Source organism: Lissotriton helveticus, chromosome 10, assembly GCF_964261635.1.
Source record: "Lissotriton helveticus chromosome 10, aLisHel1.1, whole genome shotgun sequence".
NCBI classification, from domain to species: domain Eukaryota; kingdom Metazoa; phylum Chordata; class Amphibia; order Caudata; family Salamandridae; genus Lissotriton; species Lissotriton helveticus.
Window position 1 is genome coordinate 1,202,588,258 of NC_136071.1, and position 23,164 is coordinate 1,202,611,421.

General features: G+C 52.8%; 1 protein-coding gene across 3 annotated transcripts in view; it reads right to left on the minus strand.

Annotated features, from left to right (window-relative positions):
- Positions 1 to 23,164, minus strand: part of MPP1 (MAGUK p55 scaffold protein 1) — a 180,244-nt gene that overhangs the window by 11,314 nt on the left and 145,766 nt on the right. For all 3 annotated transcript variants that reach the window (XR_013601724.1, XR_013601723.1, XM_078664065.1), the window contains exons 8-11: positions 21,318 to 21,398; positions 20,956 to 21,036; positions 18,944 to 19,146; positions 18,496 to 18,570 (exon numbers count right to left, since the gene is read on the minus strand). Coding sequence is in view for 1 of the 3 variants with exons in the window: in XM_078664065.1 (XP_078520191.1) it covers positions 18,496 to 18,570; positions 18,944 to 19,146; positions 20,956 to 21,036; positions 21,318 to 21,398 (440 nt within the window). In the remaining 2 variants the exon portion in view is untranslated. The remainder of the gene's footprint in view (positions 1 to 18,495; positions 18,571 to 18,943; positions 19,147 to 20,955; positions 21,037 to 21,317; positions 21,399 to 23,164) is intronic.

Consider the following 23,164-nt stretch of genomic DNA (forward strand, 5'->3'; position numbering starts at 1 on the left):
GTGTCTGGGGGAATCATGGGAGTGGTCCTGATGTGAGGGATGCAGGACGCTGAAGATGCTCAACGACGCTAAGGTGGTGTCGGGGGGGAATCATGGGAGTGGTCCTGATGCAAGGGATGCAGGATGCTGAAGATGCTCAAGGACGCTGTGGATGCTGAGCTGGTGTCGGGGGGGAATCATAGAAGTGGTCCTGATGCGAGGGATGCAGGAAGCTGAAGATGCTCAAGGACGCTGTGGATGCTGAGCTGGTGTCGGGGGTGGGGAATCATGGGAGTGGTCCTGATGCGAGGGATGCAGGATGCTGAAGATGCTCAAGGACACTGTGGATGCTGAGCTGGTGTCGGGGGGAATCATGGAAGTGGTCCTGATGCGAGGGATGCAGGATGCTGAAGATGCTCAAGGATGCTGTTGATGCTGAGCTGGTGTCGGGGGGAATCATGGAAGTGGTCCTGATGCAAGGGTCCAGGATGCTGAAGATGCTCAAGGACGCTGTTGATGCTGAGCTGGTGTCGGGGGAATCATGGAAGTGGTCCTGATGCGAGGGATGCAGGATGCTGAAGATGCTCAAGGACGCTGTGGATGCTGAGCTGGTGTCGGGGGGGAATCATGGGAGTGGTCCTGATGTGAGGGATGAAGGATGCTGATGATGCTCCAAGGATTCTGTGGATGCTGAGCTGGTGTCGGGGGGGGGGAATCATGGGAGTGGTCCTGAAGCGAGGGATGCAGGATGCTGAAGATGCTCAAGGACGCTGTGGATGCTGAACTGGTGTCGGGGGGAATCATGGAAGTGGTCCTGATGCAAGGGATGCAGGATGCTGAAGATGCTCAATGACGCTGTGGATGCTGAACTGGTGTTGGGGGGGAATCATGGAAGTGGTCCTGATGCAAGGGATGAAGGATGCTGAAGATGCTCAAGGATGCTGTGGATGCTGAGCTGGTGTCGGGGGGGAATCATGGGAGTGGTCCTGATGCTAGGGATGAAGGATGCTGAAATGATGCTCAAGGACGCTGTGGATGCTGAGCTGGTGTCGGGGGAATCATGGAAGTGGTCCTGATGCGAGGGATGCAGGATGCTGAAGATGCTCAAGGACGCTGTGGATGCTGAGCTGGTGTCGGGGGGAATCATGGAAGTGGTCCTGATGCAAGGGATGCAGGATGCTGATGATGCTCAAGGACGCTGTGGATGCTGAGCCAGTGTCGGGGGGGAATCATGGGAGTGGTCCTGATGCGAGGGATACAAGATGCTGAAGATGCTCAAGGACGCTGTGGATGCTGAGCTGGTGTCGGGGGGAATCATGGAAGTGGTCCTGATGCAAGGGATGAAGGATGCTGAAGATGCTCAAGGACGCTGTGGATGCTGAGCTGGTGTCGGGGGGAATCATGGGAGTGGTCCTGATGCAAGGGATGAAGGATGCTGAAGATGCTCAAGGACGCTGTGGATGCTGAGCTGGTGTCGGGGGGAATCATGGGAGTGGTCCTGATGCAAGGGATGCAGGATGCTGAAGATGCTCAAGGACGCTGTTGATGCTGAGCTGGTGTCGGGGGGAATCATGGAAGTGGTCCTGATGCAAGGGTCCAGGATGCTGAAGATGCTCAAGGACGCTGTTGATGCTGAGCTGGTGTCGGGGGAATCATGGAAGTGGTCCTGATGCGAGGGATGCAGGATGCTGAAGATGCTCAAGGACGCTGTGGATGCTGAGCTGGTGTCGGGGGGGAATCATGGGAGTGGTCCTGATGTGAGGGATGAAGGATGCTGATGATGCTCCAAGGATGCTGTGGATGCTGAGCTGGTGTCGGGGGGGGGGGGGGAATCATGGGAGTGGTCCTGAAGCGAGGGATGCAGGATGCTGAAGATGCTCAAGGACGCTGTGGATGCTGAGCTGGTGTCAGGGGGAATCATGGGAGTGGTCCTGATGCAAGGGATGCAGGATGCTGAAGATGCTCAATGACGCTGTGGATGCTGAACTGGTGTCGGGGGGAATCATGGAAGTGGTCCTGATGCGAGGGATGCAGGATGCTGAAGATGCTCAAGGACGCTGTGGATGCTGAGCTGGTGTCGGGGGGAATCATGGGAGTGGTCCTGAAGCGAGGGATACAGGATGCTGAAGATGCTCAAGGACGCTGTGGATGCTGAGCTGGTGTCGGGGGGGAATCATAGAAGTGGTCCTGATGCGAGGGATGCAGGAAGCTGAAGATGCTCAAGGACGCTGTGGATGCTGAGCTGGTGTCGGGGGTGGGGAATCATGGGAGTGGTCCTGATGCGAGGGATGCAGGATGCTGAAGATGCTCAAGGACACTGTGGATGCTGAGCTGGTGTCGGGGGGAATCATGGAAGTGGTCCTGATGCGAGGGATGCAGGATGCTGAAGATGCTCAAGGATGCTGTTGATGCTGAGCTGGTGTCGGGGGGAATCATGGAAGTGGTCCTGATGCAAGGGTCCAGGATGCTGAAGATGCTCAAGGACGCTGTTGATGCTGAGCTGGTGTCGGGGGAATCATGGAAGTGGTCCTGATGCGAGGGATGCAGGATGCTGAAGATGCTCAAGGACGCTGTGGATGCTGAGCTGGTGTCGGGGGGGAATCATGGGAGTGGTCCTGATGTGAGGGATGAAGGATGCTGATGATGCTCCAAGGATTCTGTGGATGCTGAGCTGGTGTCGGGGGGGGGGAATCATGGGAGTGGTCCTGAAGCGAGGGATGCAGGATGCTGAAGATGCTCAAGGACGCTGTGGATGCTGAACTGGTGTCGGGGGGAATCATGGAAGTGGTCCTGATGCAAGGGATGCAGGATGCTGAAGATGCTCAATGACGCTGTGGATGCTGAACTGGTGTTGGGGGGGAATCATGGAAGTGGTCCTGATGCAAGGGATGAAGGATGCTGAAGATGCTCAAGGATGCTGTGGATGCTGAGCTGGTGTCGGGGGGGAATCATGGGAGTGGTCCTGATGCTAGGGATGAAGGATGCTGAAATGATGCTCAAGGACGCTGTGGATGCTGAGCTGGTGTCGGGGGAATCATGGAAGTGGTCCTGATGCGAGGGATGCAGGATGCTGAAGATGCTCAAGGACGCTGTGGATGCTGAGCTGGTGTCTGGGGGAATCATGGAAGTGGTCCTGATGCAAGGGATGCAGGATGCTGATGATGCTCAAGGACGCTGTGGATGCTGAGCCAGTGTCGGGGGGGAATCATGGGAGTGGTCCTGATGCGAGGGATACAAGATGCTGAAGATGCTCAAGGACGCTGTGGATGCTGAGCTGGTGTCGGGGGGAATCATGGAAGTGGTCCTGATGCAAGGGATGAAGGATGCTGAAGATGCTCAAGGACGCTGTGGATGCTGAGCTGGTGTCGGGGGGAATCATGGGAGTGGTCCTGATGCAAGGGATGAAGGATGCTGAAGATGCTCAAGGACGCTGTGGATGCTGAGCTGGTGTCGGGGGGAATCATGGGAGTGGTCCTGATGCAAGGGATGCAGGATGCTGAAGATGCTCAAGGACGCTGTTGATGCTGAGCTGGTGTCGGGGGGAATCATGGAAGTGGTCCTGATGCAAGGGTCCAGGATGCTGAAGATGCTCAAGGACGCTGTTGATGCTGAGCTGGTGTCGGGGGAATCATGGAAGTGGTCCTGATGCGAGGGATGCAGGATGCTGAAGATGCTCAAGGACGCTGTGGATGCTGAGCTGGTGTCGGGGGGGAATCATGGGAGTGGTCCTGATGTGAGGGATGAAGGATGCTGATGATGCTCCAAGGATGCTGTGGATGCTGAGCTGGTGTCGGGGGGGGGGGGGAATCATGGGAGTGGTCCTGAAGCGAGGGATGCAGGATGCTGAAGATGCTCAAGGACGCTGTGGATGCTGAGCTGGTGTCAGGGGGAATCATGGGAGTGGTCCTGATGCAAGGGATGCAGGATGCTGAAGATGCTCAATGACGCTGTGGATGCTGAACTGGTGTCGGGGGGAATCATGGAAGTGGTCCTGATGCGAGGGATGCAGGATGCTGAAGATGCTCAAGGACGCTGTGGATGCTGAGCTGGTGTCGGGGGGAATCATGGGAGTGGTCCTGAAGCGAGGGATACAGGATGCTGAAGATGCTCAAGGACGCTGTGGATGCTGAGCTGGTGTCGGGGGGAATCATGGGAGTGGTCCTGATGCGAGGGATGCAGGATGCTGAAGATGTTCAAGGACGCTGTGGATGCTGAGCTGGTGTCGGGGGGAATCATGGAAGTGGTCCTGATGCGAGGGATGCAGGATGCTGAAGATGCTCAAGGACGCTGTGGATGCTGAGCTGGTGTCGGGGGGGGATCATGGGAGTGGTCCTGATGCAAGGGATGCAGGATGCTGAAGATGCTCAAGGATGCTGTGGATGCTGAACTGGTGTCGGGGGGAATCATGGGAGTGGTCTTGATGCGAGGGATGAAGGATGCTGAAGATGCTCAAGGACGCTGTGGATGCTGAGTTGGTATCGGGGGGAATCATGGAAGTGGTCCTGATGTAAGGGATGCAGGATGCTGAAGATGCTCAAGGACTCTGTGGATGCTGAGCTGGTGTCTGGGGGAATCATGGGAGTGGTCCTGATGTGAGGGATGCAGGACGCTGAAGATGCTCAACGACGCTAAGGTGGTGTCGGGGGGGAATCATGGGAGTGGTCCTGATGCAAGGGATGCAGGATGCTGAAGATGCTCAAGGACGCTGTGGATGCTGAGCTGGTGTCGGGGGGGAATCATAGAAGTGGTCCTGATGCGAGGGATGCAGGAAGCTGAAGATGCTCAAGGACGCTGTGGATGCTGAGCTGGTGTCGGGGGTGGGGAATCATGGGAGTGGTCCTGATGCGAGGGATGCAGGATGCTGAAGATGCTCAAGGACACTGTGGATGCTGAGCTGGTGTCGGGGGGAATCATGGAAGTGGTCCTGATGCGAGGGATGCAGGATGCTGAAGATGCTCAAGGATGCTGTGGACGCTGAGCTGGTGTCGGAGGAATCATGGAAGTCGTCCTCATGCGAGGGATGCAGGATGCTGAAGATGCTCAAGGATGCTGTGGATGCTGAGCTGGTGTCGAGGGGGGGGGGAATCATGGAAGTGGTCCTGATGCGAGGGATGCAGGATGCTGAAGATGCTCAAGGACGCTGTGGATGCTGAGCTGGTGTCGGGGGGAATCATGGGAGTGGTCCTGATGCGAGGGATGCAGGATGCTGAAGATGCTCAGGGACGCTGTGGATGCTGAGCTGGTGTTGGGGGGAATCATGGAAGTGGTCCTGATGCGAGGGATGAAGGATGCTGAAGACGCTCAAGAACGCTCTGGATGCTGAGCTGGTGTCGGGGGGGAATCATGGAAGTGGTCCTGATGCAAGGGATGCAGGATGCTGAAGATGCTCAAGGACGCTGTGGATGCTGAGCTGGTGTCCGGGGGGGGGGGGATCATGGAAGTGGTCCTGATGCTAAGAGTCCAGGATGCTGAAGATGCTCAAGGACGCTGTGGATGCTGAGCTGGTGTCGGGGGGAATCATGGAAGTGGTCCTGATGCAGGGGATGCAGGATGCTGAAGATGCTCAAGGACGCTGTGGATGCTGAGCTGGTGTCGGGGGGGAATCATGGCAGTGGTCCTGATGCGAGGGATGCAGGATGCTGAAGATGCTCAAGGAAGCTGAGTTGGTGTCGGGGGGAATCATGGAAGTGGTCCTGATGCAAGGGATGCAGGATGCTGAAGATGCTCAAGGACGCTGTGGATGCTGAGCTGGTGTCGGGGGAATCATGGAAGTGGTCCTGATGCGAGGGATGCAGGATGCTGAAGATGCTCAAGGACGCTGTGGATGCTGAGCTGGTGTCGGGGGGAATCATGGAAGTGGTCCTGATGCGAGGGATGCAGGATGCTGAAGATGCTCAAGGATGCTGTGGACGCTGAGCTGGTGTCGGAGGAATCATGGAAGTGGTCCTGATGCGAGGGATACAGGATGCTGAAGATGCTCAAGGATGCTGTGGATACTGAGCTGGTGTCGGGGGGGGATCATGGAAGTGGTCCTGATGCGAGGGATACAGGATGCTGAAGATGCTCAAGGACGCTGTGGATGCTGAGCTGGTGTCGGGGGGAATCATGGGAGTGGTCCTGATGCGAGGGATGCAGGATGCTGAAGATGCTCAATGACGCTGTGGATGCTGAACTGGTGTTGGGGGGGAATCATGGAAGTGGTCCTGATGCTAGGGATGAAGGATGCTGAAATGATGCTCAAGGACGCTGTGGATGCTGAGCTGGTGTCGGGGGAATCATGGAAGTGGTCCTGATGCGAGGGATGCAGGATGCTGAAGATGCTCAAGGACGCTGTGGATGCTGAGCTGGTGTCGGGGGGAATCATGGAAGTGGTCCTGATGCGAGGGATTCAGGATGCTGAAGATGCTCAAGGACGCTGTGGATGCTGAGCTGGTGTCGGGGGGGGGATCATGGGAGTGGTCCTGATGCAAGGGATGCAGGATGCTGAAGATGCTCAAGGATGCTGTGGATGCTGAACTGGTGTCGGGGGGAATCATGGGAGTGGTCTTGATGCGAGGGATGCAGGATCCTGAAGATGCTCAAGGACTCTGTGGATGCTGAGCTGGTGTCTGGGGGAATCATGGGAGTGGTCCTGATGTGAGGGATGCAGGATGCTGAAGATGCTCAACGACGCTAAGCTGGTGTCGGGGGGGAATCATGGAAGTGGTCCTGATGCGAGGGATGCAGGATGCTGAAGATGCTCAAGGACGCTGTGGATGCTGAGCTGGTGTCGGGGGGAATCATGGAAGTGGTCCTGATGCGAGGGATGCAGGATGCTGAAGATGCTCAAGGACACTGTGGATGCTGAGCTGGTGTCGGGGGGAATCATGGAAGTGGTCCTGATGCGAGGGATGCAGGATGCTGAAGATGCTCAAGGATGCTGTGGACGCTGAGCTGGTGTCGGAGGAATCATGGAAGTCGTCCTCATGCGAGGGATGCAGGATGCTGAAGATGCTCAAGAATGCTGTGGATGCTGAGCTGGTGTCGAGGGGGGGGAATCATGGAAGTGGTCCTGATGCAAGGGATGCAGGATGCTGAAGATGCTCAAGGACGCTGTGGATGCTGAGCTGGTGTCGGGGGGGAATCATGGAAGTGGTCCTGATGCGAGGGATGCAGGATGCTGAAGATGCTCAAGGACGCTGAGTTGGTGTCGGGGGGAATCATGGAAGTGGTCCTGATGCAAGGGATGCAGGATGCTGATGATGCTCAAGGACGCTGTGGATGCTGAGCTGGTGTCGGGGGGAATCATGGAGTGGTCCTGATGCGAGGGATGCAGGATGCTGAAGATGCTCAAGGACGCTGTGGATGCTGAGCTGGTGTCGGGGGGGAATCATGGAAGTGGTCCTGATGCGAGGGATGCAGGATGCTGAAGATGCTCAAGGACGCTGTGGATGCTGAGCTGGTGTCGGGGGGAATCATGGAAGTGGTCCTGATGCGAGGGATGCAGGATGCTGAAGATGCTCAAGGACGCTGTGGATGCTGAGCTGGTGTCCGGGGGGAATCATGGAAGTGGTCCTGATGCAAGGGATACAGGATGCTGAAGATGCTCAAGGATGCTGTGGATACTGAGCTGGTGTCGGGGGGGGATCATGGAAGTGGTCCTGATGCGAGGGATGCAGGATGCTGAAGATGCTCAAGGACGCTGTGGATGCTGAGCTGGTGTCGGGGGGAATCATGGGAGTGGTCCTGATGCGAGGGATGCAGGATGCTGAAGATGTTCAAGGACGCTGTGGATGCTGAGCTGGTGTCGGGGGGAATCATGGAAGTGGTCCTGATGAAAGGGATGAAGGATGCTGAAGATGCTCAAGGACGCTGTGGATGCTGAGCTGGTGTCGGGGGGAATCATGGAAGTCGTCCTGATGCAAGGGATACAGGATGCTGAAGATGCTCAAGGACGCTGTGGATGCTGAGCTGGTGTCGGGGGGAATCATGGGAGTGGTCCTGATGCAAGGGATGCAGGATGCTGAAGATGCTCAGGGACGCTGTGGATGCTGAGCTGGTGTCGGGGGGGGTATCATGGAAGTGGTCCTGATGCGAGGGATGCAGGATGCTGAAGATGCTCAAGAACGCTCTGGATGCTGAGCTGGTGTCCGGGGGGGGGGGATCATGGAAGTGGTCCTGATGCTAAGAGTCCAGGATGCTGAAGATGCTCAAGGACGCTGTGGATGCTGAGCTGGTGTCGGGGGGGAATCATGGAAGTGGTCCTGATGCAAGGGATGCAGGATGCTGAAGATGCTCAAGGACGCTGTGGATGCTGAGCTGGTGTCCGGGGGGGGTGGGGGGGGATCATGGAAGTGGTCCTGATGCGAGGGATGCAGGATGCTGAAGATGCTCAAGGACGCTGAGTTGGTGTCGGGGGGAATCATGGAAGTGGTCCTGATGCAAGGGATGCAGGATGCTGAAGATGCTCAAGGACGCTGAGTTGGTGTCGGGGGGAATCATGGAAGTGGTCCTGATGCAAGGGATGCAGGATGCTGAAGATGCTCAAGGACGCTGTGGATGCTGAGCTGGTGTCGGGGGGAATCATGGGAGTGGCCCTGATGCAAGGGATGCAGGATGCTGAAGATGCTCAAGGACGCTGTGGATGCTGAACTGGTGTCGGGGGGAATCATGGAAGTGGTCCTGATGCAAGGGATGCAGGATGCTGAAGATGCTCAAGGACGCTGTGGACGCTGAGCTGGTGTCGGAGGAATCATGGAAGTGGTCCTGATGCGAGGGATACAGGATGCTGAAGATGCTCAAGGATGCTGTGGATACTGAGCTGGTGTCGGGGGGGGGATCATGGAAGTGGTCCTGATGCGAGGGATACAGGATGCTGAAGATGCTCAAGGACGCTGTGGATGCTGAGCTGGTGTCGGGGGGAATCATGGAAGTGGTCCTGATGCAAGGGATACAGGATGCTGAAGATGCTCAAGGACGCTGTGGATGCTGAGCTGGTGTCGGGGGGGAATCATGGGAGTGGTCCTGATGCAAGGGATGCAGGATGCTGAAGATGCTCAGGGACGCTGTGGATGCTGAGCTGGTGTCGGGGGGAATCATGGGAGTGGTCCTGATGCAAGGGATACAGGATGCTGAAGATGCTCAAGGACGCTGTGGATGCTGAGCTGGTGTCGGGGGGAATCATGGAAGTGGTCCTGATGCGAGGGATGCAGGATGCTGAAGATGCTCAAGGACGCTGTGGATGCTGAGCTGGTGTCGGGGGGAATCATGGAAGTGGTCCTGATGCAAGGGATGCAGGATGCTGAAGATGCTCAAGGACGCTGTGGATGCTGAGCTGGTGTCGGGGGGGAATCATGGGAGTGGTCCTGATGCAAGGGATGCAGGATGCTGAAGATGCTCAGGGACGCTGTGGATGCTGAGCTGGTGTCGGGGGGGTATCATGGAAGTGGTCCTGATGCGAGGGATGCAGGATGCTGAAGACGCTCAAGGATGCTGTGGATGCTGAGCCGGTGTCGGGGGAATCATGGGAGTGGTCCTGATGCAAGGGATGAAGGATGCTGATGATACTCCAAGGATGCTGTGGATGCGATGCGGTTGACGGTGTCTTCCTGTAGGGATTCTTTGGTCCATGACGATGGTGACGGGCTCTGTGTGCAAAGTCAATGTCCCACAAAGTCCTCTTCTGTCTGGATGAAGTCGAGTTGCCACTAGACTACCAGACTACCAGTCGTCCGTCGTCGCAGTCACAGGCCATTCCATCCTGAGTCGTAAGAAACTCTGCACATCAACTCTTCGACCTTGGTGCCCACGTCCAATTTGTTTACAATTGCTGAGTCTAGTTCGCGGTTGACTCCAAATAATCTTCAAACCCCCTCCCCATTTTGATAATCACACTTTGGATACTTTTACACGTTAGTAAGGCCTGTCTGACCAGAATAGTGTTTGTTGTACTTTTATTACCCTACCTGACTGGATCCTATCTGCAGCACGGGACCTGGCGCTCACAGAGAACACCCCGCCGGCATCACCGGCGAGGCCGCTGGCCACGCCCCTTTTTAGGCCACGCCCCTAACCGCCCCCATTACACATATAAATGTGCAACTTCAGGAAGCGCAGCGGACGAGCGCAGCGGGCGCGCCTAAGGCAAGCCCGTCTGCGCCCGTCCGCGACGGGCCGGGACTAGAGGCTACAACCCCTGGTATCGCATTCTTAGGTCTACCCCAGACTTATCCCAGGGAGACGCTTTTTAGCCTCGGGCCATCGCAGCATTCACACTGCACTACCATGAACCCCCAGTGTGCCCCCCTAACCTGTCCGACCTGCTCTCTCCCCCTCACATCCTGTCCCTCCCTAACCAACATAGCCTCTTCTGACTTCCCTCCATCACGCCTAAAACCTTCCTCTATAGAACTGCCTGAAACCCGGACGCTGATCAGCTTAAACTGTAGATCACTAGTTAAGCACAAGAGAGAGATTGAATATGCTACTTACCAGTATGCATCTGTTCTTGGCATGTAGGGCTGCTAACATTCATATCTATTGCATAGATCGCCGCCTAGTGTTGGGTCCGGATGATTGCACATTGTTGTCCTGGAAGAGTCTTCGAAGTATCACGATATAGGTGGCTCCTCCCCTGGACTACAGTGCGCATGGGCATCGACTCCATCCCCAGATTGTTTTTTTCCGCCATTGGGTTCGGATGTGATTTCGACGTCTCCTGTTCGGAATCGATAAAACAATTTATTTAAGGCCAAAAGGCCTTCTTTACTTCGTCGGTATTGTTCGCGTTCGGTCTCGTGTGTACTCCAACTCTTCGAGTCGGATATCTGAGGAGTCGGGTGACTCTTCGGTCATCGAGGCCCTTTCGACGCAGCAAGACCCTGACGACGCTACGATGGAACGGAGCCCGTTCAAGTACTGCCCCGTGTGCGGTTCGAAGTACCCACACATCGACGTGCATCCTGTATGCAACAAGTGCCTGTCGCCGGACCACAACGAGGCCAACTGTATGGCCTGTTTGAGGTTCAGGTCGAAGAAGACGCTCAAGATTAGGCGCGTGGCGCGCCTCGAGGCCCAGCGATCGGCACCGGCGCCGGCGGACATCTTTGGCGACCCCGAAGCAGACGAGCAAGCGCTTCAACTGCAGATCTCACCTACATCGGCGGAGGTCGAGGCCGACTACGGGGAACCCGTTGAGGACCTGGACCTAGACGAACACGTCGAGGAGGTAGGGGACGATGAGGAAGTTTATGGGGCCGCGGAAGATAGCTCGGAGGAAGAGCTATGCCCCGTGCGTACGTTTACTAAGGCTCAGGTCATGGGATCGCCACACGGCCTTACCCACGACCCTACTCCTCAGTCCTCGGCCCCGCCTCCTGGCCCGGCTACAGACATACCAGCGGAGCCTCCATTACACAAATCGAAACCGAAACCATCGGAATCGAAAACAACAAAGATGGCCGACAAACCATCGATACCGAAGACGTCTGGGACTACATCGAAACCGTCGTCTTCGGAGCCCTCGAAGCCGCCGAAGGCTGGCGAACAGACTAAGGTGCCGAAAGGGGCAAAGGAGGCCGGCTCGAAGAAGGTCGTCGAGCCAGTGTCGAGTAAGATGGTCGAGTCGAAGTCAAAGAAGACTGTCGAGACACCTTCAACCAAGACTGCCGCACCGACAGGCAAACGGACAGTCGAAGAGAAGTCTGCGAGGGGCACCGAGCCGAAGTCTGGAGCCCCGACGCAAACAGATAAATCTGCTGCTCCAAAGTCTGCGACGTCGACGACTAAGGCCGGGACGGTGAAGCAGAGCGCAGCTGTCGAAGGTGCGTCCACGCCTCCGCCACCCAAGGAAAAATCGTCGACGCTCAGTTCTTCCCCTGCGAGTGGACAGAGGTCGTCGGTCGGATCGACGAAGCCGTCAGCTTCTTTTACGAAGCAAGTCTCGGACTCCCTAAAACGGTTGAGAGACAAGGCGTCGGAGCCGAACACACCTTCGGTACCGAGGACAAGTGTTCCACTGAAGAAGACTTCCATGCCGATCCTCTATACGCTACCACCGAAGGTGGCACCCAAGGCTTTTGCACCTCGTACGCTGCCCGAGGACTCGGAGCCATTGCGGCAGACTCAGCTGAGTGGAGGCTTTGGTCGACCACCTTTATCTGACGACCAAGAGGAGCATTTTATCGACGCCGACACGGGTAGATTAACGCTCTACAAGAGGAAAATTACACCCCAGCCTGTGGAATCCTATGTAATACCTCTAAAGAAGAAAAAGCCTGCACCAGACACGCCAGAACTTGTTGAACACGTTCCACAACGGCCTAGGCGGAGTCCTACCCCTTCACCCACTTGCTCAAATGGAGATGAGGATGAACAAGATCAGGGGTATAACTTCCCACACAATACTGACCCTGATGAGCAGCAGGACTCATGGGTACACTCTGGTGATCAGGGGGACCAACAGGTGGTCGGTGACCCACAGATGTATGGGGTGAAAACTTCTCCAACTGAAGACTCTGCGGCGTTTAATGCTTTAATTGAAAGGGCGGCTGCAAACCATAAGGTGGAGATGCATGCCGACCCTGTGGAAGTTGACTTTTTGTTTGATACTTTCTCTGCATCTGAAAAAACTGTGAAAACACTTCCAATGCTTAAGGGGGTTCTCAAGTATGCCACAGACATTTTCAAGGAACCCACCAGAGCGAGGGTAGTGAACCCACGAATTGAAAAAAAGTACAGGCCGGCACCTGGGGACCCTACTTATATACAAGGCCAGTTGCCTCTAGACTCTTTGGTGGTCTCAAATGCCCGCAAAAGGGCAAATTCGCAGACGACGGGTGAAGCTCCTCCCCCGGACAAAGAGTCAAAAGTGCTGGAGGCAGGGGGCAAAAGGGTGGCTGCGCAGGCAGCCAACATATGGCGCATATCTAACACACAAGCCCTATTAGCCAGGTATGATAGGGCGCACTATGACACCTTAGAGCAGCTCTTACAACACCTTCCAGATGAGTTTAAAGAAGGAGCTGAGTTGCTGATACAAGAGGGCAAGCTCATTTCTAACGCTGCAATTAAATGTGCGCTAGACGTGGCAGATACAGCGGCAAGAGCAGTCAACACAAGTGTTATGTTGAGGCGTCAGGCATGGCTCCGCATCTCAGGGTTCAAGCCAGAAATACAGACTACTATCCTCAACCAGCCCGTCAATCCAGACAGACTGTTTGGCCCTGAGGTTGACACCACCCTCGAGAAGATCAAAAAAGATACTGAGACGGCTAAGTCCATGGGGGCACTTCAGTCTCAGCAATTCAGAGGAAACACTTTTCGTCGCTCAAGTGCGCGGGGTGCTACCAGAGGACACTTGGCACAGCAGTCACATTTCGGCAGAGGAGGCGCCCAGGCCTCGTACCCAAAACAGAATAGAGGTGGTTACAGAGGCAACAGTGCCAAGGGCAGAGGCAGAGGCAACAATAGTTCCCGTTCCTCTGCTGCCAACAAACAGTGACTCTCTGTCACTGCCCCCCGACCATCCAACACCTGTCGGGGGGAGACTCCAGCAGTTCCTGCCAGTCTGGAAGTCCATCACCACAGACAGGTGGGTAAGGAAACTTATCCAGTTCGGTGGAACCTGCAGCCTTATTCCTCACTGAGACATGGCTAAAAGACTACTCTGGACCGGATATTGCTGCTGCTCTCCCTGACAACTACACCTATGTTGGTAAAAACAGAGTAATGTAAGATGGTGGAGGGATAGCCATAGTTTATAATCGACTGTACTCCTGCAAATGGGAAGACCTTGAACTACCGAACAGTGAAGCCGGTCTCTTTAAGCTGTTGCTATCTCCCAACTTCACTCTTTCGGGGATGCTTATCTACCGTCCTCCTGGCCCAGCGAGTTCCTGGGCCACCACCTTGCCTGAGTATGTAGCATCTTTAATCCAGAACTCGACTAACTTTACAATTATCGGAGATCTGAATATGCATTTGAATGATTCTTCCTGTTCCACCGGCATCAATCTTTTACAGGACCTGGCTGCTCTAAATATTATTTTACAGAATTCTAGTCCTACTCATAGAGCAGGGAACCTGCTGGACCCCATCCTATCTAATTTAGAAACTATTACATGCGAAGCCCCTCTTCCTATTGCATGGTCTGACCACTACATGGTGACTTTCTCGGTTACCATTGGCTGTCTTCCAAACACCCTCGCTAATCCTACAGAATCTAGATTATCCAGAAACTGGAATAAACTGGATCTTAAGAAACTCAACTCTTGTCTTGAGAGTTCTAGGCCTTTCACGGAAGTCACCAGCATTGAAACAGCTGATGCTGTTAACACCTGGCTTACACATGCGGCCGATGCATGCTTACCGCAGCGCATGCAAAAGTATAACCTCCACCATCCGCTTGCACCCTGGTTCACAGCCGCTTTAAAAAAAGAAAAAACCATCTGCAAAAACCTCGAGCGCAAATGGCGCATAAAATATGACCTGTGTTCCAAACAAAATTACAAAGCTGCCTTAACTAAATATCATTCTTTATGCAAAACTGCAAAAGCTGAACATGTCAACCGAACCATTCTTGAGGCACAAAATCGTCCTAAAGCCCTTTTTAAGGCAGTTCAAAAGCTCTCGGGCGCACTGTGTCAGCCTAAACCACCCTGTCTAAATACTGCACAGTGCAATTCTTTGGCTGAATTCTTTATCGCTAAAATTGACGCCATTTATTCTGATTTTGAAAAAATTACCCCTTCCCTTCTCTATCTCACCCACCAGCCACAATCAGACCTGCTGATCAAGTGACTTTAGAGGACAGTTTCCCTACCCCTACACAGCAGACCCCCCCTACTGTATCTAACCTTATGATCTCCTGTGATTCAGAAGTTCCATCGGACACCAATCCTCCTGCGTCACAGTTGATCGACACTTGGGATTCTCTCAATATCAATACACTCTCTGACATCATCAGCAAAATCAAATCTGGCTCCCCTTTGGATCCTTTCCCCCCCAAATATTTAAAATGTTGGACAATTCGTCCCTGGAATTTATTATGGATCTTCTTAACTCCTCCCTTAGAGAAGCTACAGTACCCTCTGCATGGAAACATGCGATGATAATGCCTCTGTTAAAAAAGGCCAATGCCGACCATAGCATTCCATCGAACTTCCGCCCCATTTCACTCCTCCCGGTTTTCTCAAAAATCATGGAAAAACACATCAACTCTCAACTCTCTTTCCATGTTGAATCTAGGGGAATTCTACATCCTTCCCATTCCGGCTTTAGGTCAGGTTTCTCGACGGAATCTACCCTATTGGGGGTTTCTGAAAACATCCGATGCCGAGTGGATAGGGGGAAACCGTGGCACTCATCTTGCTTGGTTTGACTGCCGCTTTTGACACGGTTTCCCACCCCATTCTCATCAATGCCCTTAGATCATCTGGCATCACCGGCTCTGCCCTCAATTGGTTCATCAGTTTTTTATCAAACCGCACGTTCCAAGTCTTCTCTTCCTCATCAGTTTCCCTAATTTATAAATCGACGTACGGAGTTCCGCAAGGTTCCATCTTGAGCCCCTTGCTCTTCAATTTGTATGTCAGACCTTTGGCAACTATTGCGGAGCAAGCTGGGCTCACTATTTACTCGTACGCCGATGATACACAAATCATCTACTCCCTCTCTACAGGCTCTCACTCCTCTTCCTCTTCCCTCTGCTCAGGACTCAGCAACATCGCAGCTTGGATGTATGACAATAAACTGAAGCTGAACGGGGGGAAAACAGAGCTTCTTCTGTTTGGCCGTAATACCACCTTATGGGGACCCCAACACTGGCCCTCTCAAATGGGCACTCCACCCATTCCATCTAAAACAGCACGCAACCTCGGCGTAATTTTTGACGACCAGCTATCCATGAAAAACCACGTGGTTAAAACATCTTCCACTTGCATTACTATCATTAAGTGGTTACGTAAGATCATCTGGATGCTCCCCCAGGATACTCAAAAAAACGTGGTCCAGGCCTTAATCACCTCTAGATTGGACTACGGGAACATTATTCTCCTGGGAGCTTGCAAAGAAGTGACGCGTAAGCTTCAGACAGTCCAGAATATGGCTGCGCGACTGCTCTGTAAACTCCCTAACACCTCCCCTACATCCAATTCTCTTCGCACTTTGCACTGGCTCCGCATTGAAAGCCGTACAAAATTTAAGGCCTTATGCTTTATGCACAGAATAAATGCTGGCCTGGCCCCACCCTATCTTAAATCTTTGGTACAGCATTACTGTCCCCCCCCGCCTTTTGCGATCATCTAACCAACACCTGTTCTCGGTTCCTAGAATCAAAAGATCCAGAATGGGTCGCCGCTCCTTCGCCTGGCTGGCCCCATCTTTATGGAATTCCCTTCCTCTCCTGTTACGAACTGAGCCCTGCTATCTCAAATTTCGCAGACAGATAAAAACTTGGTTATTTAACTTATAACAGACATCCTTTTGACTTCCCCTCTCTTTTTTGGTTTTAGCGCCGGGAAACCTACGGGTAGCTGAGCGCTTTATAAATTTAAATATAATAAAATATAATAATAATAATAATAGTATGTTTGGCAATCATGTATTTGATTGCATTTTAAATACAGTAACTGAACTTAACCGCAGTTTTTGAATCTCAACATATTTAAACACAGCCAGTTTAATAGAATAATTGTAAAACAATTTTGAGGGGGGCCCAATGATTTTTTTTTCACGCGGGTCGCAGCATTTTGACCACTGCAGTACAGGGACACATTGAACACACAGTGAATGCTCAGAGTTCAAAGACCCTCCCACAAACAGCAGTTACACATTGTACAGGGGCGCATTGAACATGCAGGGAATGCTCACAGTTCAAGACCCTCCCACAAGCAGCACATATACATTGTACAGGGACGCAGTGAACACACAGTGAATGCTCACAGTTCAAGACCCGCCCACAAGCAGTGCATACACACGAATATGACTCGTTACAACGCGAGTCATCATAATGCGTGCCATAACGCAGTCGTTACAACGACTGCGTTGTTACCATGCAAAGCCGTTACTACGCAAGTCATTACATCGACTTTCAGTAGATGGCGTGCTGACATTAGAAATGTATAATTTACTTTTCCAACTCCAGCCTACGTAACAGTAGGGAAGGTGTTGGAATAGTAAACTAGACTATTTGTAATGTTAGCACGTCATCTATTGCAAGTCGATGTAATGACTTGCGTAGTAATGGCATTGCGTGGTAACAACGCGGACGGTGCATAAACTGCTGTGCTTGTGTGTGAATGTGGGTCTTCTGTGCCACAAGGTCAGCGTGCGGCAGGATTCAGGCAAGACAGGAGGTAATGGCCTTCCCAGTTGGAGTGCACAGTGGATTATTGTAAAACGGTCTTTTTAGAGGCAGTAATGAGCAGCATCACTGGCTGACAAGAGCACCCGACTGCAGAACAACAGGTGAGAGGAGCAGAGTAGGAACGCTGAGGATTAGAAGAGAGTGACGAATGACCTGAACCTGGAGTGGGGCACTGGAGCAAGCTACTACGCGCAGTCCGAAGCCGAGTGCTGGAACTGCTGACTGACCCACAACTAGGAGCCAAGCACTGAAACAAGTTAGTGCACCTTGGCCCAGAGTCGAGCGCTAGAACTGGCTACTGTCCAGCATGCTGTAGCTAAGCCTTGGAAATTCCAACTAACCTTCAGGCCAGAGCTGAGCACTGGAACCGCCAACTGACCTCCTACTAACCTTCAGCCTGGAGCTGAGTGCTGGAACAGCCTGCTGACCTCCTACTCACCTTCAGCCTGGAGCTGAGCGCTGGAACAACCTATTGAGCTCCTACTAACTTTCAGGCTGGAGCTGAGCGCTGGAACCACCTATTGAGCTCCTACTAAATTTCAGCCTAGAGCGGAGCGCTGGAACCGCCTACTGACCTTCTATTGACCTTCAGTCTGGAGGCGAGCGCTGAAACCGCCTACTGACCTCCTACTGACCTGCAGTATGGAAGCGAGCGCCGGAACCGCCTACTGACCTCCTACTAACCTTCAGCCTGGAGCTGAGCGCTGGAACAACCTACTGACCTTCTACTAACTTTCAGGCTGGAGCTGAGTGCTGGAACTGCCTACTGACCTCCTACTCACCTTCAGCCTGGAGCAGGCCGCCCTAACCCTGATGCCTGCACACTCCTCTCACTGCAGGCCGCCCTATCCCTGATGCCTGCACACTCCTCTCACTGCAGGCCGCCCTAACCCTGATGCCTGCACACTCCTCTCACTGGAGGCCGCCCTATCCCTGATGCCTGCACACTCCTCTCACGGCAGGCCGCCCTAACTCTGATGCCTGCACACTCCTCTCACTGCAGGCCACCCTAACCCTGATGCCTGCACACTCCTCTCACTGCAGGCCACCCTAACCCTGATGCCTGCACACTCCTCTCACTGCAGGCCGCCCTATCCCGGATGCCTGCACATTCCTCTCATCCACTTTCCCTGTCAGACACACTCAGACACAGTTCAGAGTTAGAGCCTCACCTGATCTGCTTTCTCTGTAGGGGCGATGAAGACGATGAAGGGGGAAAGCTCTGCTGTTCGGACTATCTTCAGTGTCTGTGGAAATGGAGAAGAAGATTAGCGAGGTGTCAGTACCAACCTCCACTCCTACTGGCCCTGCAGCGTGACTGGTGTCAGTGCCAACCTCCACCCTTAGCTTTCAGACTGGAGGTATACAGCTGGAGGTTGGAGAGACAGATGGGTGTAAGAGACAGCATGCAGACTGGAGGTATGCTCACAGCTGGAGGTTGGAGAGACAGATGGGTGGAAGAGAGAGCGGTTAACCTGAGGGCATGTTAATAGCTGTAGGTTGAAGAGTCACATCGGTTAGAAGATACAGCAGGTAGGTTTAGGGCATGCTCAGAGCTGGAGGTTGGAGAGGCAGATATAGGAACAGACAGGCAGTATGGACAGGTACATGCCTACGCACCTGAGGCTCGATGTCGAGGAGGGCGATCTTGCCCTGTTGGTGGATCTGATGGACCGTCTCAAACTTGGTGCCGAACATGTACCCCTGGTGGCTGCCGTACTCTAGAAACTCGTTGGTGGAGATGCCCTTGGTCATCTCCTCATTGGAGATGAAGTGATAGTCCTTGCCGTTCTCCTCGCTCTTCTTCTGGGGGCGGGAGGTATCTGCAACAGACCAAGCACAGACTATCATCACAACGGAGGAAACCAAACCATGGTAGCAGAGGCTGGCTGGGCCTCCAACTGTGTCCAGCTCCCCAGTAGGGGTGTGTAACGGACGGCCATCACAACCAAAGTGATCAAACCACGGAAGAGGAGGCAGGGTCTACAACCGCATACAGATCTCCAGCAGTGGTGTAGAGCGGACGGCCATCAAAACCAAAGAAGCTAACCAAGTTAGCGGGGGCAGGCTGAGCCTACAACCGCATACAGATCCCCAGCAGTGGTGTAGAGCTGGCGGCCATCACAACCAAAGAAGCTAACCAAGTTAGCAAGGGCAGGCTGAGCCTCCAACCGCATACAGATCCCCAGCAGTGGTGTGCAGTGGAGCGTCATCACAACCAAGGAGCCGGCATTCTGGTGCTGCGGCAGGCTGGGGAAACCTCCCCACTAATGCCCACCCATACCCCTCCTTCCTCCATATCCAGCTAGCCCACCTCTATGCCCGGCTGACCCCACCCTTCCTACATCTAGCCTCCATCGTGCAGCAGTTTCACCTACTGAAAGAGCCTCCTCCCGTGTCTACCCTGCTACTGCCTATCTTTAGGCCCTGGCTTCTGTACGCACTTCTTCACACACCAGACCATCCATGTGCAACATGGCACCATGGACATTCTTTGCACTCATCCAGCTAACCACCCCCAACACGACCCCCTCACTTGAGAATCAAACTCTAAACTCATTGCTTCTGAATTTCATTACAAGACCGGAGGCTACCATTAGGCATTATTGCTTTAATGACACTCTACGCGGCACTTGAAAGTAGTTTACATAACCACAACAAAATTCCAGAATAGAACAGTCAAGACACATAAGCCTAGTGAGTATTCTGCCTCTTTTAAATGCTGCTCCTCGCAGATAAGTAACCACCATTTGTTATTCATTTTGACTGTTTTCTTGATGTGGTTTTTCTCTTTAGAGCATTAGTAAATAGGCAAGCGGTGTTTGGCATCAGAAGCGCTGCGTACCTTTTCTACTTTGATTTGGTTTGATCACGCTGTTTCCAATTTATGGAAACACCCTCTCTTTAATTTGTTTTTCTGTTTAGAACATTAATAATTGAGCAAGCGCTGTTTACAATCAGAAGCGCTGCGTACAGCTGCCATGATCCCACCTCAGTGGCTGAAGACACGGGCTTCAGGGGCCAGCACCTGCCGGGATCCCAGCGGTACCCAACCTGATCAGCACACGGCTAGAGCAGCCCCGGTAGGCTGCATTGGAGCACGATGATGGATTCAACCCAGATCTGTGACTGGGGGTGAGTGTCTGAAAAGCTTTAGCGCTCCGTCCATCATCTCCTTGTGTTTCCTGCCCTAAAAGAAAGTGCCTGCCCACCATGGAAAGAGATCATTCCAAAATTTGGATATATTTTCCTAAACTGATCCCATTGCATGTCCAATATGTTAATGAAATGATGAAAGTTTGGGTTTCCTACAGTTCCCTAACTGACTTCCCAGAGGCAGATGAATATTCCACACACTGGGGTAGAATGTTCTAAATAAAAAAATGTAACAACAGAAAGGCAAACACTGAATGTTGAAGCAGGAAGTCTATACTAGTCATTAATAGCCTTCAGTGGAGCTCTCAATATTGTAATGTTCAAATGGAAGCAATCCAAGGTAAGGAACTGGTGGAGTCAGACTTCAAGACCCTGTATACAACAGGACCTCTTATCACTTACTACAAGGATGGAGAACACAGAAAAGTGAGCTGGAGCGAAGACCCTTCAGTGTGTCGGAGGGGGCGAGTACTTACGTGGTGCTGGGTAGGAGAACTTGTCTGAGTACTTGCTGAGCAGCGTGCTCTTAATATGGCTCCGGCCAACGCCGCTTGCACCTGTGAAAACAGAAGGGCTCTGTGAGTTAGGTTTCCGGAGTCAATATCTCTACATCAATGTTGGACGTAAGGTGAGAATCGAAGAGCTGTGATGGTGGAGATGAGGTTCCTAAAACTAGACGCGAGGTGAGAATCGGAGTCCTGTGATGGTGGGGAAGAGATTCCCAAGGCTAGTTGCGAGGCGAGAATTGGGGTCTTGTGATGGTGGGGGTGAGATTCCTCATAGGAAGATCTCAGGTCTGACGCTGATGCTGCTCTTGGTGTGGTTGAGGGGACCTCACCTATTAGTACCAGGGTCTTCCTCTGGAACGCAGGTAGGGGGACCACTTCTTCATAGGAAACCACGTCCAACTGATCGAAGACTGTAGCAAAGAAAAGGACAGTTAGCGAGATTCAGAGAGTGACCCCAGCTGACAAATGACATGTGAAACGCTTGCATGTGAGTACGTCAAAACAACTGCTCTTCCCCTTAAAAAGCACTTTGTAACAACACATACTAGGAAGTGAAATATGAAGCCGGGAAATGTGACTATAATGCAAACAACACCCTCCAGGGCCAGTGTAGGATGGATCTGTAGGGTACTACACCCTAAACACACAAGGGAAGGGCATCAGGGTGAGCAAGAAACATAATGATTGAGAAATGGCAGAGGTACAAGAAGAAACAAGAGAGAATGGCAAAGAGAAAAAGCGAGAGGCAACGTTGCGTCGGAGAGAATGACAGAGAGGAAGGGTGAGTGTGAGAAAGAACACCATAAAAACAAAGATGAAGAAAGAGAATGGAAGGGAGCATGAGAGAGTATGACCATCTTCTTTAACCCACTGTCTGTCTTACTCTCAAGGCTGCCACCGCGGGGCTCAGCCTGGGCGGTCTGGGTCTTACTAAAGACCACAAGCGACGCCCTAATTTGAAGCGCCATCCCTGGGTTCAATTCCCTCAAAAACTTAAAGGACAAGTGCTGACTGCTCATTCCTCTTTCTGAACATAATGTGTAAGTAGTTTCCACGAAGTAATAGGGTTGTAGACAAGGTGAAACCAACCTGTGTCCCACAGAATTCCCTTACCAACCTGTAGGAAGCCGGCTCTCTATGCGATATATCAATAATCTGATATACCGTCTAAAGAGTCCTGGGGTTCCCTTATTAGTGGACAGGGGCTTGCTATGAAATCCCAAAGTGCCCCATTAGGGGGTAGTGTGGTCGAGCAACCTTAAGCTTAACACAGAGGAGTGCAATATATTTGCTAAATACCACCAAGGATTAATAAATGACAACACGATTCAAGAAGGAGATCCACACCAATTTATAAAAATAGCAAATATCTTCATAAAGGTTTAGACATCAGAGAAAAATTATTCAGGTAGGTACATTTGTAAATATAAATTCTTTTTAGTTTAAAAAGGGGGCACAGTGCTATTTCTGAGTTCTGCAATATTATCCTATGGAAGGAAGAACAAGTTGTGCACACAGGTACAGTACATCGACTCCAGGACCAATCTCCAGGAGTTAAGGTGAGGGGTGAGCAAGGTTCAAGGCAGCACCAACTGTACACCACCAATGCACGAGGGAAGCAGGGTGCAGGTGCAAATCAGTGTCAGCCAATGGGTTTCAATGGGGATCAGTCACTGTAAAAAGAGGCTGCAGGCTCTGGCTAGAAAGCAAGTCCGCCTGAACCAGCAAGTGGGCTCAGGCCTTGTGAGGGTCAGGAATGAGGGGACACCGTTGGTCCTCTTCTCCAAGGCCCTGGCATGACAGGTGGAGGGGTGTCCTCAGACATCACATTTTTACATCCTCTGGCAGTCGCGGTTGAGGGGGGCTGTGTGCAGAGGTTGCCAGCGATGTCGGGAAGTCCAGGAGGGGTGAAACCACAATGGACTGGAGCTCCGGAGCGCTGGTGAACCTGGTTGGCACCAGTGGCCCACTTCAACCTGGTTCGGAGGTGACGGGTACAGTGTCGGCTTCGGGTGTTCAGTTTTGGCGGTTCTGGGGGCCTCAAAGTCTTCATTTTTGGAGATTCTTTAGAACAGGCCCACTGTTCACAGGAGGTCTTGAGCCTTTTTCGAAAGCTGCCAGTCTTCCCAATTTTCTGGAGTCACAGCTGCAGGATGAGTCAACTTTGGTGCAGTTT